A 14,181-nucleotide genomic window follows, 5' to 3' on the forward strand; every position below is an offset into this window, starting at 1 on the left:
TGGAAGACCACAAGTTGCCCACACCTGTGGAAAAGATGTGTGGAGAGGCCAGAGAGAGTTCTGGAAGCCTGTGTATGTGGGGGAGAGAGAGGACCTGTGAGAAGAGTTAGAGTCCTGGCATTGTATGATCAGTAGCTGACAAATAAAAACACCTGTTATTTTCATAAAATGGATCACTGTCTTTTCTGAAAATAATCTGCCTGGCTGAGTTGCTGGAGAAGGCCACAGGGCTACATAACAATACTTTACAAAACAGGGTTTTGCTGAACCTCTGGTGCACTACTTCAAGCTTTTTTAAACACAACACACACTATTAAACACACACTTGTGTTAAGCAATTCTAAATATGGATCACACATTTCTTATGTTTACCAGCATATATCTTCTTGAGCATATAAGACTGGATTTTGGTCTCCATGACTTGCTGGACTTTACTTTACAATAAAGTAAGACAGGATTTACACCTATACCTTCCTACTTTTCCTCCTGATAGTTTGTCATGGATGTCTTCTCTAACAAAGAACATCCTTGACTCAGGCAGTTAATCCCCTGCCAAGCCCTTCTTCTGCTCAAAATATCATGTGGTTAACACTGAGGTGGTCCTTTGGCTTCTCTACATGAAGCTAAAATCCTGCATCCTTACCGGGGCTTTCTGGTTCTGGATTTTTTGTGGGATTATGACCGGCTCCTTTACACGGGCAGACACATGGTTTGAATTGAGGACAGTCCTTCCTTGCAAGTTCTAGATGTTTCTATATGTTTCATTTTACAGCCACTGGAAGGTGCTGTGATAATAGCGTTTTTCTGTCATTACACACAGCTGATAGAACAGATTAACATCCCTTGTTGCTTTATCTTCGATCTTTTTGAAAGTGGGATAAAAGAGGGAAAGTGCAGGAGAAGTCCTGGAGGTTGACGATGTCATGTAAAGGACCCTCAAACTTCCGTGAGTGGCCAATCATGAGCATGCAATAAATTACTCATGTAGAAATGCTGTCACAAATCCCCCATGAAATCTCACCAGACACAAACTCATCTTACCAAGTAAAACTCATCAGTGGTCCATTAATAATTTCATATTGTGTGGGGAGACTATCATTAAGTTAGTCCATTCCTCAATACCATCTACACAGGCAATTTTTTAAAAAAGCGACAAGAGACTTGTTACTGAAATTGCTCCACCAAGTTGATAGCCTATAAAACAACTGGAACTTTACACTCAGCCTGGGAATGAGACATTTGGGCTGGTTTTATTGAAAAGGGAAATGTGCTGGCATGATAGCTTGGAGGATCTTTAACCTTGTGAGGCTTCGTGTTTAAAATATCCCATGAGATCATCACAGCTCCTTGTAGTGCACTGGAGGTTCAGCATGGGTGTGGCTACAGTTTCTTTATACGCACAGAGCACTCACAACAACTGACTGGGCACAATCCTGCCTAAGTTATTCACAGCTAAGGCTGCCAACCTAGGATTTCAATTGGTTTAGGTGCATCTAACTCGGCTAGGACCAGGCTGCGTGTCTAACTGAAAAGCAGCCAAGCAAAAGTGCACAGTCGATGCTTCAGTCCTCCTGGATTGCACACGCAGACTACAGTGGCAGCCCAAGTAGCTTCATTGCAAAGTGTCTAAGCCAAGACCGACTAACTGTGAATAGGTAACATAAAAGTTGCATTCCAACTACCATGGTGGCCTGGCTAGTCAAAAGTGAGCTTAAGAAGTGGCGGGGGTGGGGGGGGAGAAATAGTGAGACTAGAGGCTGGGAGGGGTGGGAAAGAGCAAGGAAAAGAGACAGAGGGGAGAGAAAGAGCAAGGCTAGAGGCTAGGAAGGGAGCGAAAGAAGACTACCCTAACATTTCCCAATGTTTTTCTTAAAACAATTGTTTTTAAGGGTGCAGGGAGGGGAGAGTTTCATGGGCACCATTGGGGATCCCCACAGGTGCCACACTGGGGACCACCGCCTTATGCACTTCTGTTTTTTGTAGTCAACATGATGCGAATTCGTCCGTAGGGAGGGCAGTGGATACACTGGAGGCTGGGAGCACTATTGCATCGCCTCATGTCCTTTCCACACATGACTGTATGCAGGTGGCCATTATGTCTCAAATGAGGGAACAAAAGGGTATATTAATGAATAAACAATCTAGAAGGAACACCTGCCTTGAACGAGAGGTTTTGTTTGTTCCTCTTTACTAGTATGGAATGGCTGTTTGGGGCCTATTCCTGCCTTTCTGAAATGCATTGGAGAATTACCATTGACATTAGACAATAGCAAGGCCCATTGCTATTCCTGTTGCACAATTGCACAAGTCAGCTCTGTAATTACCTCTAGAAGGGTTATGATCCGACACACTCACTTCAGTATATTCCACTTCAGAATTCCCAGGGTCAGGACCTGCCCCCAAAATAGTAAAAAGATATTCCTTTGAATAGCACTCTGAACCTACTAAGGACTGATCTTTGCTATCCCAGGAGCAAACCAGTCACGCTCCCACTGACTTTAATGAGTCCAGAACCAAGGCACGTGTTTATCACATTAAGGAGATGATTCATAAATTGGAGTCTCCCTTGACCTGTTTCAGAATAAGACCAACAAACTCCCCCACCAGTGACCAAAATAGACCCAGAAAGTTGGAGAAAGAGATGAGGGCTAGCTTTCCCCATGCATGTGGGGAGGAGGAAAGGAAGCCATCATACATTGACCTTCACAATGGGCAGTGATATGTACCTCCTTTAAAGCAGCAGTATTTCACTCCGGCCACAGCCACTTTGGCCAATAGTAAAAGGAGAAGAGTTTCTTGCCAGAGTAAATTTATTTATTCCATTTATATCCTGCCCTTTTTCCTCTTTAAGGAACCCAAGGTGGTGTACATAATCCTCCTCCTCCTCCATTTTATCCTCACAACAACAACCCTGTGAGGTGGGTTGGGCTGAGAGAAGTACTACTGCTTTTAAAGAGCTAGGTTCTGCTACTGAAGGCAAGGATGGCAGGTTTCCATGGCTCCTCTCTTCCTCCTCTTCAGAACTGTAGGGAAAGCCAAGAGTTAAGAGCCAGAGCACATGTTACTGGAATGATGGGATGCTCGGCATTGCATGTTATGGCTGCAGCAGATATTAATCATGATTTGTTACAAAACAGGTGAACGCCTTGCCCCCACTGATATCTGAACCACTACATTCTGTACTAGCTGAAGCTTCCAATTTATCTTCAATGGTAGCTCCATGTAAAGCATGTTGCAGCAGTCTAGTCTGGATGTAAAGAGAGCATGAGTAATTGAGGTGAGAACCATACTGCATCCAGATAGGGTCAGAGCTGCCACGCCTTCACCGGTATAAGGCAGTCCTGGCTACCGTGGCTACCTGTGCTTCCCAGAGAGCCCCGAATCTAGGAGGACCCTCAAGCCGTGAACCTGGTCTTTCAGGGGGAGTGCAACTCCATCTAGAACATTTCTATCCAGATCTGCTGGCTTTCCCAACCGCAGTACTTCCATCTTGTCTGGGTTAAGTTTCCACTTGTTCACCCTCATCCATCCCTAGGCACCTGTTCAGGAGTTCCACAGCCTCCCTGGGATCAGCAGGTGAAAATGTAAGGTAGAGCTGCATGTCATCAGCATACACATGACACTTTAGCCCAAACCTCCAGATGACTTTCCCCAGCGGCTTCATGTAGATGTTAAAACATCATGTAGATGTTAGGGGACAGAATGGAGCCTTGTAATATGCCACAGGCCATGGGTTGGCAGCCTTTTTGGGCCATGGGCACTTTTGTCAATTTGAGTAACTTCCCTGGGCACCACCACAAAATGGCTGCCATTGGAGGTGTGGCAAAGGACAAGTAACTTGCCCCAAAGACTGAGTATAAGGCAGAGGAGGGGACTGAGCCCAGCGTTCTAAACAACTCCTTTGCACCAACAGTCGTCAGCACCAACAGAAACTCCAGCTGCTGTTGATAATAAAAAGGTGTAGGGCACCTGGATGGGCACCAAGAAAGGTATATGAGGGCACATTGGTGCCCATGAGCACCATGTTGCCACCCCTGCCATAGGCTAAAGTCCCCTATCTCAAAATCCAGGCAATATCATGCAATTAAGTACATTTGAAATTCATCCTTGGAAAAATAGGTACAAGTAGAATAAAGTAACCCCAAGCTAGAGGAAATAGATTCTCTGTTCTAAACCTTCAAAAATGTCATGTCTTGAAACGTTAGAAATGCACTTAGAAATGAAAATAAAGGAATTACCTTTATCATCCTCTTTTGAGTTTATGTGATTTTTTCCACCATCTTCATTATAACCTGGTTCTAAAAAGTAGAAATGAAAACAGGAAGTGAGATGTCAAATTAATTAAAAGTAATTTTTAAAATAGCTACTTCTCCCCTTTAAACACAATATTTGTATCATTACATATGTATTACTATTATTATTATTATTATTATTAACAACATTTATATACCACTCCACTTCTAAACAGATTCCAGAACAGTGAACAGTAAAAGATAAAAAGATTTTTAAAAAAACACCACATTAAAAAAAAAGTTTTTTAAATAAAACAGAATACCAGTAAACACTGTGGCTAGTCATTCAAGGACAGCTTCTTGAAATAAAGGTGTTTTCAGGAGGCACTGACACACAATGCTGGTGCCTGCCTGACCTCCAGTAGCAGGGAGTTTCATATTACATATCGCTGGCCTAAAACCTGGGGTTTTGTCCTCCACCGTCTCTGAGGTGCTCCATTTCAACCCCAGAGTTACAGGACAGACTCGCCCTACCTTTCCTTAAGCTGATTGGCCCTTGGATGCCTGTCCTGCTATAAATACATCCAGAGTTGAGCTATGCTTCAGTGTGCTCGGCTGATGGTTACACCTCTTTCCTGCCTCCTGTGCCTGAACTGATTCCCTTGTTCTTTTGGCTCACTCCTTAGATTCTTCTTCTCTGCTTCTCTTTGACTCCTTTGACCAGGCTGAACTAACTGACAATTCTTCATGCTTTTCACTATGCATCTGTGTGATAAACTTAACTTTGACCATGATTGCTAAGGTTTGGCCAGCTTGATGTTACTGTCTTTCCATTTTAGACTCCATTTTAGGAGCATGCAAAGTCAGGTCTAACTGGTATATGTGTATTATCTTCAACTTAACCCAATAACGTCATACATACGCATCCAGTTAACACATCACATTGTCTAACTGGAAGCGCCCCACAGGCTCATACCCTCCACAGTCTTGTGCAGTCCTTATCCCTCCCTTTCCTGGCTCGCAGAAATTTACTGTGGCATCTGAACCACCATAATCATAGTTACTGCTAACCATTATTTCTGCTCAAACCAGAGGCTGAACCTAGCTTCTAAATCCTGGTTTCAATCTATGGTTTTTAGAGAAAACTATGGTTAGTGGTAACTCTGATTATGCTGGGTTCAGATGTCATGATCAGTCATAACTGGAGTTATGACTGGAAAGGGAATTCAGGAAAGGGAAGGAGGAATGCAAGCAGGTAGGGAGGCGAGGGAGGGGAAGGAGCCTTCCAGGCTCACACTGCAGTTTGATCATCAGAAAGCATTGCATCTGAACTGGGACACGAAGCAAGTAGGTTGGTTATGTCTCATGTGGGACTTCTATTTAAATATTAGTAAGGGCTTCTCCACACCAGGCTTTTAATCCCACAATTTACTGGGGCTTCTGCTTCTGGATTATTTGCAGGAGTAAGATTGGCTCTTTACATGGGCTGACATGGGCGGTTTTTTCGGGGCTATTTTTCTCGGCAAGTTCTCAGCAAGTTCTATATGTTTCATTTTACAGCCACTAGATGGCACTGTGGTTATAGCAGAACTGTGCAATTTCAGTATTTCACATGGCCATTACAGCAGATTTACATTTATTACTGCATTATCCCCGACCTTTTTAAAAGCAGGATAAAGGTCAGAAAGCACAGGAGATGCCCTGGAGATTGACGACATCATGTAAAGGACCCGCAAATTTCCATGAATGACCAATCACGGGTGTACAATAAAAGCCTGGTGTTGAAATGGTCTAAGAATGTTATCAGGCAGAGATGGTGCCTCAGCTCAGGTACATGATGCCATCCGGGATTTGCTCAGCTCTGTTTGGGGATGGGTGAGCACAGGCTACTCCTGAAAAGGACTCAGACCCCTTCAGGTGGCCCAACTGAATATCAAGACCCCACAGGGGAGAGGGGGTGGAGTCCCCCTGCCAATCAGCCCATCCTGGTCCCAAAGAGGAAAAAGGTTACCTTGGGGGCTAGGACAGGGTAACCAGTTCCACTGCTGCAAGCACAACAACGTCTTGGCCAAACCCTCCTATAACATATACGAGAACTTACTCTTTGCAGTACTGCCCACACTCCTATGTAGTACTTTACCATATCTATCAATGCCTACTTTGTCTGAAAAGCAAAACACAACTACCCTTTGGATATATTAATAAAAATCTTTCACTTGGGCCTGGTCCGGATAATGTCCCTTTGAACGGTGGAGGTGCTGAGATCAAGATTTTTTAAAAACAACAACACTGAAATAGACACAGAAATCAAAGTAATTAACAATAAACTACCATAATATTCCCCTTCATTATTCTGTACTGATGGCAGCTTCTCATCCATTGAATTAGTTGCTGGTATGTGACTAAAAAGAAAACAAATCAAGGAATTAAATATGGCAAAGGAAGCATTGATATTTTAGCAACAGAAGTTCATCTTTCTAATGATGTCAGAGTTATAGTTCTGGTGTGGCACTGAGGACAAGCAACCTGGAAAATCACTGAGCATTTATGGATACTTCTAAAGGTACGTTTTTTTTATTATTGATTGGTTGATTGATTGATTGATTGATTGCATTTATACCCCGCCTTTTTTCCTCTTGCAAAGAACCCAAGGCGGCTTACATTATCCTCCTCCTCTCCATTTTATCCTCACAACAACAACCCTGTGAGGTGGGTTGGGCTGAGAGTGTGTGACTGGCCCAAAGTCACCCAGTGAGCTTCCATGGCCGAGTGGGGACTAGAACCCAGATCTCCCAGCTCCTAGTCCAACACTCTTGCCACTACACCACACTGGCTCTTTGTGGTACACCACGTACTCTTTGATGGCAAACCCACTTACAAATCCCCTGCCCCAACCACCACCTTCTCTTCAGTTATATTCTGGGTTGGCTGGACCTGTGTGGTGAGGCTGCTTTTCCTTGGAAATGTGGAATCACATAAAACACATGAGAGTCCCGAGGGGGAACTTTACAACAATGGAATGAGAAGCGCATTGGAGTACTATTACTAGGATTTAAAATCCCGTTTTCAGGGGTCACACAGCACTTGAAAAGAACATACTTCCAAGTGGGGTGTGGGGAGTAGAATTGAACATCATTAACCTAGTAGGGGTTGCTCAACCGATGAGACAGGCTTGTTTCCTGCCCCTGTCCAGCCTCCCCCCACTACTATGTTTATATGAATGGAGAGCAATTAATTTGAAATTCTGAAGGCTCTCCCCCTGCTACTACATTATCTCCCCCCGCCTTTGCCCCAATGTGTGCACTTTTACCTTGAGAAGCCAAAATCCCCGACTCTCAAGGGCAGCATCTGATGGCTTCCCATGAGAGCATCCCACCCCTCCAATTTTACCCCATTCCAGCGCTCTGCCATGAAGTTATTGCTTCTAACAATAGAAGCAATAACTTCTCTCCCTGCTTGCAGTGAGAAGCCCCTGTAAACCCAAAAAATCATTACTGCGATATGGCAGAGAAGGGACTTTACATAACAACAGAGAAACAACTTTACATCAGAGAAACTATGGAACTTCAAAGAAGTAGAGCATTGCAATAGTGATTTAAGAGAGCATCAGAGAAGCGAAAGAGCAGGCAAGTTACTAAAGTTAGCCTTTAACCCTTTAGCGCTTTAGGGAAATACTGTGGCTCTGAATGCATAGAAATATGTTAAAGATTCACTGCAGGGAAGCGAGACTTTTTCCTTACTTCTGAGTAAACATGCACAGAAGAGGGGGATATGTTAAAATTAAAAGCAGGCTACTTAAGGTAAATGAATGTCCCCACTACTGTGGTAATGTGAGGGGTCGCTGCTACGTTCCTGGGAATTCTCTCAATGGGAAAAACTACTTCCATTGGGGAAGCAAGAGGGAATGGGGTGTCCCACCCCCTTGACCACATCACTGCCAGGTCACAGAGGCATGCCCACGATTTAATGTGTGTGTGTGTGTGGGGGGGACATGGCACACTGTGGTAAAACTGCCAGGGAGCCACTTTCAGTTAAAAAAAAAAAAACAGAGTAAAAGGAGTTTCAGAAAATGCAGTTTTTCAAGAGGGAAGCAGCTGGTTGGCAGCAGATTGGTGATGTTGTCATCAGTTGCAAAGGACCTTAGACTGCTCTAAGATCACACTAAATCGCTTGTGAAGACAGCCCCCCAGACTTGTAAACAATTAAAAACTGAATTATTGTTCTAAACAAATATTTATATACATCTTTATAACCTGGTTTGGGGGCCCAATGGAGCCTCCAAAGTGACTCACAAAACATAATAAAACAGTAAGAATTCAGAAGCAAAATAGTCAGAAACAACTAATTCTGTTCTTTGGGTTGTTAAAACCCAGGGCTCTCCCAGCTCACTGCATCACTTTAAAATGCTCCAGCAGACTCAGGTTGTCAGTTGCAATCAAGGCCTGGTGGCCCCAAGAAAACACTAAGGGCACAGTCCTGTCCTATGCATGTTTAGACAGAAAAAGTCCTACAACTCCTAGCATTCCCCAGCCAGCATTTTTCTGGACTTTTTTCTGTCTAAACATGCATAGGATTGTGCTGTAAGCTGTTTTTACAGATGTGTGAAGGCATCCTTGGATTTTTGTCATTACGTTACTAGGGAGGGGATTGCACCCCAATGTTGAAATATTCTTTTTCCTTGACCCTTCTAGCATTTTTAATTTAATTCTTCTATATCTGCTTAGGTTATTGGGCCATTTTCATGGCAGAAAATTTCCTAATCCTCTCAGCAGGTAGTCTGCTTCAATTAGCTGCTGCGTCCACGGGTGCAGATGAATGATGCATACACACAGACCAGTGTTAGGGATATATCATCACCACATTGATTTGAAAGACCTCCCCATTAACAGTAAGAAACCAACCTACCGTGGCAACTCCATAGAACCACTTCCAGCTTGATAAGGGGAAAAATAACAAAAAATTAGTGTACTGTGCTGCATATATAGAAAGACAGTTGTGTAAATAAATGAACAAGGACACAAGATTTTAACCTCTGTATATTGTATTTTTAATGTTTTTAATTTTTGTAAACTGCCCAGAGAGCTTGGGCTATTGGGTGGTTTAGAAATGTAAATAATAATAATAGTAATTAGTAGTAGTAGTAGTAGTAGTAGTAGTAATAATAGTAGTAGTAGTTATGATGTTCCCCAGTGCTGGATGAGAAACTCTGGATCCAGATGGTTGTTAGCCTAATGCAGCAGTGGCTTATTCCCAACATTAAGCGTTGGTCTGTGGTTGTTAATAATTGTTAATAATGGGTTACTAACCCATAGAGTTTACACATTATGAAAAGAGGGATAGTTATGAAACATCTTGTGAATTTTTAGTTGTGAACTATAACAAAACTATAAATAAGAGAATTAAACTAAGAAACCACAAGAATCACTTAGGGCACAATCCTATGGGTTGCACTCTGAGTACTCATAAGCCCCAAACTCAGAGGTTTACAAGTATCCTATACAGAGAGGGAGGTGCTTCATGCTTCTGACACTGCATTTTAGCTAGATGGGAGATTTCACCTGTCTAGCAGAGGCTTTGGGAAGGGGGTGGGGAGGAGGCTGGGGCAGCAATAGGAAAAGAGCAAGCCAGCCACCCCGGCCTCCTCCCCACCCCCATCCCCAGGAATGCCTCCTCCCCCCACATCTCTGAGCTCTGTTTACCACGCGCAAAGAGGCAGCCGGTGCGGTTCTCTTTGCACCAGCTACAAGGGGAAAGGGGAGGAGGTGGGGAGTGTGGTTTCCTGGCTCTGAGCTTGGAGCCCTGTCTTCGAGTGCAGAGCCAGGAAACCAAAAAATCCCATGTCCCCCAGACACTGTCTAGGGGACATAGGATTGCTCCCTCCAAGATTATAATGAGCACAAACATTTTCACCATCCACAATGTAAGAATATGCCCTTTTCTAACAATCAAAAAGCCCAAGAACGACATCGTTTTGAGCAGAAATGTTATTTTCATCAGAATAGCTATATCCAAGGTTTTGTGGCCTGTCTCAAGACATTACTTTTTCAATGTTTGCAGATTTGCTTCCCATCAGAAAATTTGAATAAAATAATTTGATCCATTCATTCCAAATATTATCTATATTATTTTTAGATATACAGCCTTTTCTCCTTTAGCAGTACAAGGCCATACCTAGCAGAGGCCATCTGAAATATCTGGATCATCAGAAGTTTGTATGAATAGATTTGCACCTTGCACAGAATTACACTGGTAACCTACTACAGACGTAACACTGTCTGAGGTCCAGCCCATGGCTAGGAGATTGTGCATACTCAACAGGCTCATGTACTCTTTCCCCTTTCCTCTTGCAAGTGAATTCTCCCTTTTCTTAAATTTTTGGAGCTACCCACATTGCAGCAGTATGTCTACACTAGGGTTTTTAAGAACCACGATTAGTTCTAAACCACAGTTTGCAACCATGGTTAGATGTGGGTTTGCAAACTTTGGTATCAAACTAACCACAGTTAGCAAAACTACCTATGCAGATGTGGCACCACAGGTAGCTGAGAAATTGAAAGGGAGTAAATTTTAGAGAGTGGAGGGAAGAGAGGGAAAGGGAGTGCTCCTATGCGGTGCTCCTAATGTAGTTGATGGGCTAACATTAATTCCAATAATCAGAAGATACAGATAAAAGGGCTTATGTTCTATTCACCAAATGAGTGAAAACAAAAGAAAATATTTTACATTTTTGCTTCTTATGAAAATACCACCAGAGAGCTGCAATACCAAGAGGGAGAAGAATCAGCAGGAAAACTGCTGCAATGAGCCATTTCTTCCATGAAGCCAGAACAACTAAAAATGAGGAGAAATGTATGTCATGATTCAGGCATGATACAGCATCAATGTCAGCTTTTACAAACAATCCGTCACTGTAAGATATAGAAATATTTTCAGATGTTTAGGGATGCAAGTCCACATAGTTATGAACAAACTGTACAAATACTGCCACCACCCAGAAGATCATTACTGTTCTTGGATTACATGGCCAACATGGTTACTGCTTTGTAGTGGCTCCACTGGATCCCATTCTGCCCCAGAAGTGTTAGACTGAGGGAGATCACATTGAAGAAACTTCCAAAATGATTACTTCCCATAGAAACATCACCTGCGCCCAGAACTGGGGGGCTCCCAGCTGCCCAGTGCTTTTTCAAAGGAGAGCACAGGGCAGGTATCAGGGTCCCTCTTGGATGCCCAAGGACATTGGGCCTGGATTCGTTTTTCATCAGTAAAGGCTGAGCACTTCTCCAGTTTAATTGCAAGCACTAATATAGCCCTTTAGAAAGAAAACTGTTGTGTGGAAGAGGGTATTTAGTGAGGTGTAATTTTTCCCATCCCTGCATGACAAACTGCACCTTCTGAAATCTCCATGTTTTCACAATTCTTAAGGAAGAAAACTACATATATAATCATATGACATGGCATCCCCAAAATAATCTGGGAACTGTAGGTTTGTGATAGTGCTGACAATTTTCTGTTATGAGACCTCCAACTTCCCTCACATAACAACATTTCCAGGGTTTCCTGGGAAGTGGGAATGACAACTGAGAGCTTTGCTACATGAGGCTGTTAATCCGCTGTATCTACTTTCGGTTTCATCACAGAATTGCAATCCAAGCACTACACGAGGAGCATTTCCTTTCCTGCTTTTCCCCTACATAACCTCTACATGGCACTGTGGCGGAGTTGCACAAATACATAAGAGGAAATTGCACTTTCTTTCGCTTTCACAATTAAATGCTGCATTCTCCCTGCTCTTAAAAAAATTCGCTGAAAGCGCTGGTTAGACACAGAAGTGTAACTGGAGGGTCATGACATCATCTAAAGAACCCATAAACAACTGTGAGGAGGAAATGATGAGTGTGTGATAAATGCCTCATGTAGAAAAGCCCCGAAACCAGTTTAAGTCTTCAGTGTAGATGTGCCTTGAAATGTATAGGAGCCTATCTTACTTTTCATCTGACTACCCTACTGTACAAGCCCTGGATATACTCACAGTTCTTATCGTCTATGCTTTTTGCAGAATAAATCCATGAGCAGAACTTACCGTTGACAATTATCGCCTTGCTCAGTACACGTGATTTAGCTTGGTTGTCAGCACTGCAAAAGTACTTCCCTCCATCTTGGTTTGTAAGTCCTTCTTTGTGCCAAACAGCTCCATGGGTTTTATTCTCTGTTACCTGATACAAGGATTTTGTGTTATTTCCTCTAAAAAAGTTGAACTCAATAGGAAAAGATCCTGAATCAACAGAGCAGAAAAGTATGAGATCTTGGCCGTCTTCCACATCCCCATCTAGAGGTCTTCCCAAGCTTATGTTAACAACTGGAGCTGTGGATTAAAAAAAGAAAAATAAAAGGCTCAATGGCAGATTTTAAAACAGTGTAGTAGAAATGCTTGCTATATGGCAAATTATGAAAGTGCTGGAGGGAAAGAGGTAGAGTAGGTAAAGTGGAGGCCAACGATACATGATGGAATGCATTTCTAGCCAGCATGAGTAAGCAAGAATTTGTTTTTAAATTTAGAAAAACAAAACAAATATTATTACCACTATGTGCTTATTTGTGAATTTTAAGATGTCATGGGAACTTTATGAAAATCCTGGAAAACGCTCAGCTCATGGTCATGATTCAAAATCGTCTAAACCCAATGGCAATAAGTCAAATGTGCTTAGGGTGGCCATGTGTCCTACTTCATAGAGGATTGTCCCCTAATTGAGGGGCTGCCAAACGACAATCCTCTATTTGAAGGCACCCTCTGTTTGAAGGCCTGTCTGATTTAAAGAGAAAGATCCATAAGAAAGGAGAGCTGGGCCTTAAAGTTGACCATCCACACTTAGCACCTGGAGACCAGACTGAACAGGCACAGAAGTCAGTGGATTACGGTCTTCTCTACTATGGTGAGAAGTATTGTATTACTATTTAAATTATAGTATCTATTTCTAAATCTATTTCTAAATTTTATTTATTTCTAAATATATAGATCGGTGTCCTCTTTTGTCCAATTTTTTGGTGATGCATTTCCTCATCTGGGGCTATGCATAAGTGGGCACCCTAAGGAAAGGAAAAGTTCCTCCTGTGCAAGCACCGGGTCATTACTGACCCCTAGAGGGACGCCGCTTATGCTGGCGTTTTCATGGCAGACTATAGTGGGGTGGTTTGCCATTGCCTTCTCCAGTCGTGACTACCTTTCCCCCAGCAAGCTGGGTACTCATTTTACCGACCTCAGCAGGATGGAGGGCTGAGTCGACCTGAGCTGGCTACCGGAGACCCAGCTTCTGCTGGGATCGAACTCAGGTCGTGGGGAGAGTTTCAGTTGCAATACTGCCGCCTACCACTCTACGCCACATGAGGCTTGGGCACCCTAAACATAATCTTTTTCTGTGTTTGGGCCTGCCTGTATAGGTCTGTAGTATAGATATGCCCCAGCTTTATTTACTGTCCTGTCCTTGTATGGATAAGGGTATGGGAAGGGAGGCATAAAACAGGCATGGAATAAAATTAATGGGATCAGAGGCCAATTGTATTAGAGACTGTAAGGGGGAGGGGCAGAATTCTCATTAATTTTGCACAGAAATGCTGAGGTTTGCAGTCATTACTATTAAAATGAGGGTTACTGAATCTCACTGCACGCTGGCGAAGAGAGACCTGAAGCTGCTTTGTGTGCTGTAACAGTTGGACATACTTTGGATGTGTAGACTTTCAAGGGCAAGAAAAGCCAAGAAATTTCAATAGAGTTTAGAACGAACGAACGAACATGGGTCAGAGCACAGCTCAGTTTTCTACAGACCTTTGGGCAATTTACATCAGTTGGATGTTACAATATAATTAGCATTTCAATCTAATGGTTTGACTTTAAAAAAAAGCTTTAAAAACATGTCAAATCAAACACATTCATGATTGATTTAAAAACAGA

The 14,181-nt window shown here is 42.8% G+C and overlaps 1 protein-coding gene across 17 annotated transcripts in view; it reads right to left on the reverse strand.

The window, feature by feature from the left end:
* PECAM1 (platelet and endothelial cell adhesion molecule 1) overlaps positions 1 to 14,181 on the reverse strand; it is a 70,555-nt gene that overhangs the window by 33,843 nt on the left and 22,531 nt on the right. For 14 of the 17 annotated variants that reach the window (XM_084837417.1, XM_084837407.1, XM_084837406.1 and 11 more), the window contains 6 exons: positions 12,316 to 12,597; positions 10,956 to 11,063; positions 9,138 to 9,165; positions 6,564 to 6,634; positions 4,239 to 4,298; positions 2,325 to 2,393 (listed from right to left, as the gene is read on the reverse strand). In XM_084837417.1, coding sequence (XP_084693543.1) covers positions 2,325 to 2,393; positions 4,239 to 4,298; positions 6,564 to 6,634; positions 9,138 to 9,165; positions 10,956 to 11,063; positions 12,316 to 12,597 — 618 coding nt within the window. The remainder of the gene's footprint in view (positions 1 to 2,324; positions 2,394 to 4,238; positions 4,299 to 6,563; positions 6,635 to 9,137; positions 9,166 to 10,955; positions 11,064 to 12,315; positions 12,598 to 14,181) is intronic. The other 3 variants (XM_084837411.1, XM_084837409.1, XM_084837410.1) reach the window with 1 other exon arrangement.

Source organism: Heloderma suspectum, chromosome 2 (assembly GCF_057233095.1).
Source record: "Heloderma suspectum isolate Gila_16-S chromosome 2, 16-S_ref, whole genome shotgun sequence".
NCBI classification, from domain to species: Eukaryota; Metazoa; Chordata; class Lepidosauria; order Squamata; family Helodermatidae; genus Heloderma; species Heloderma suspectum.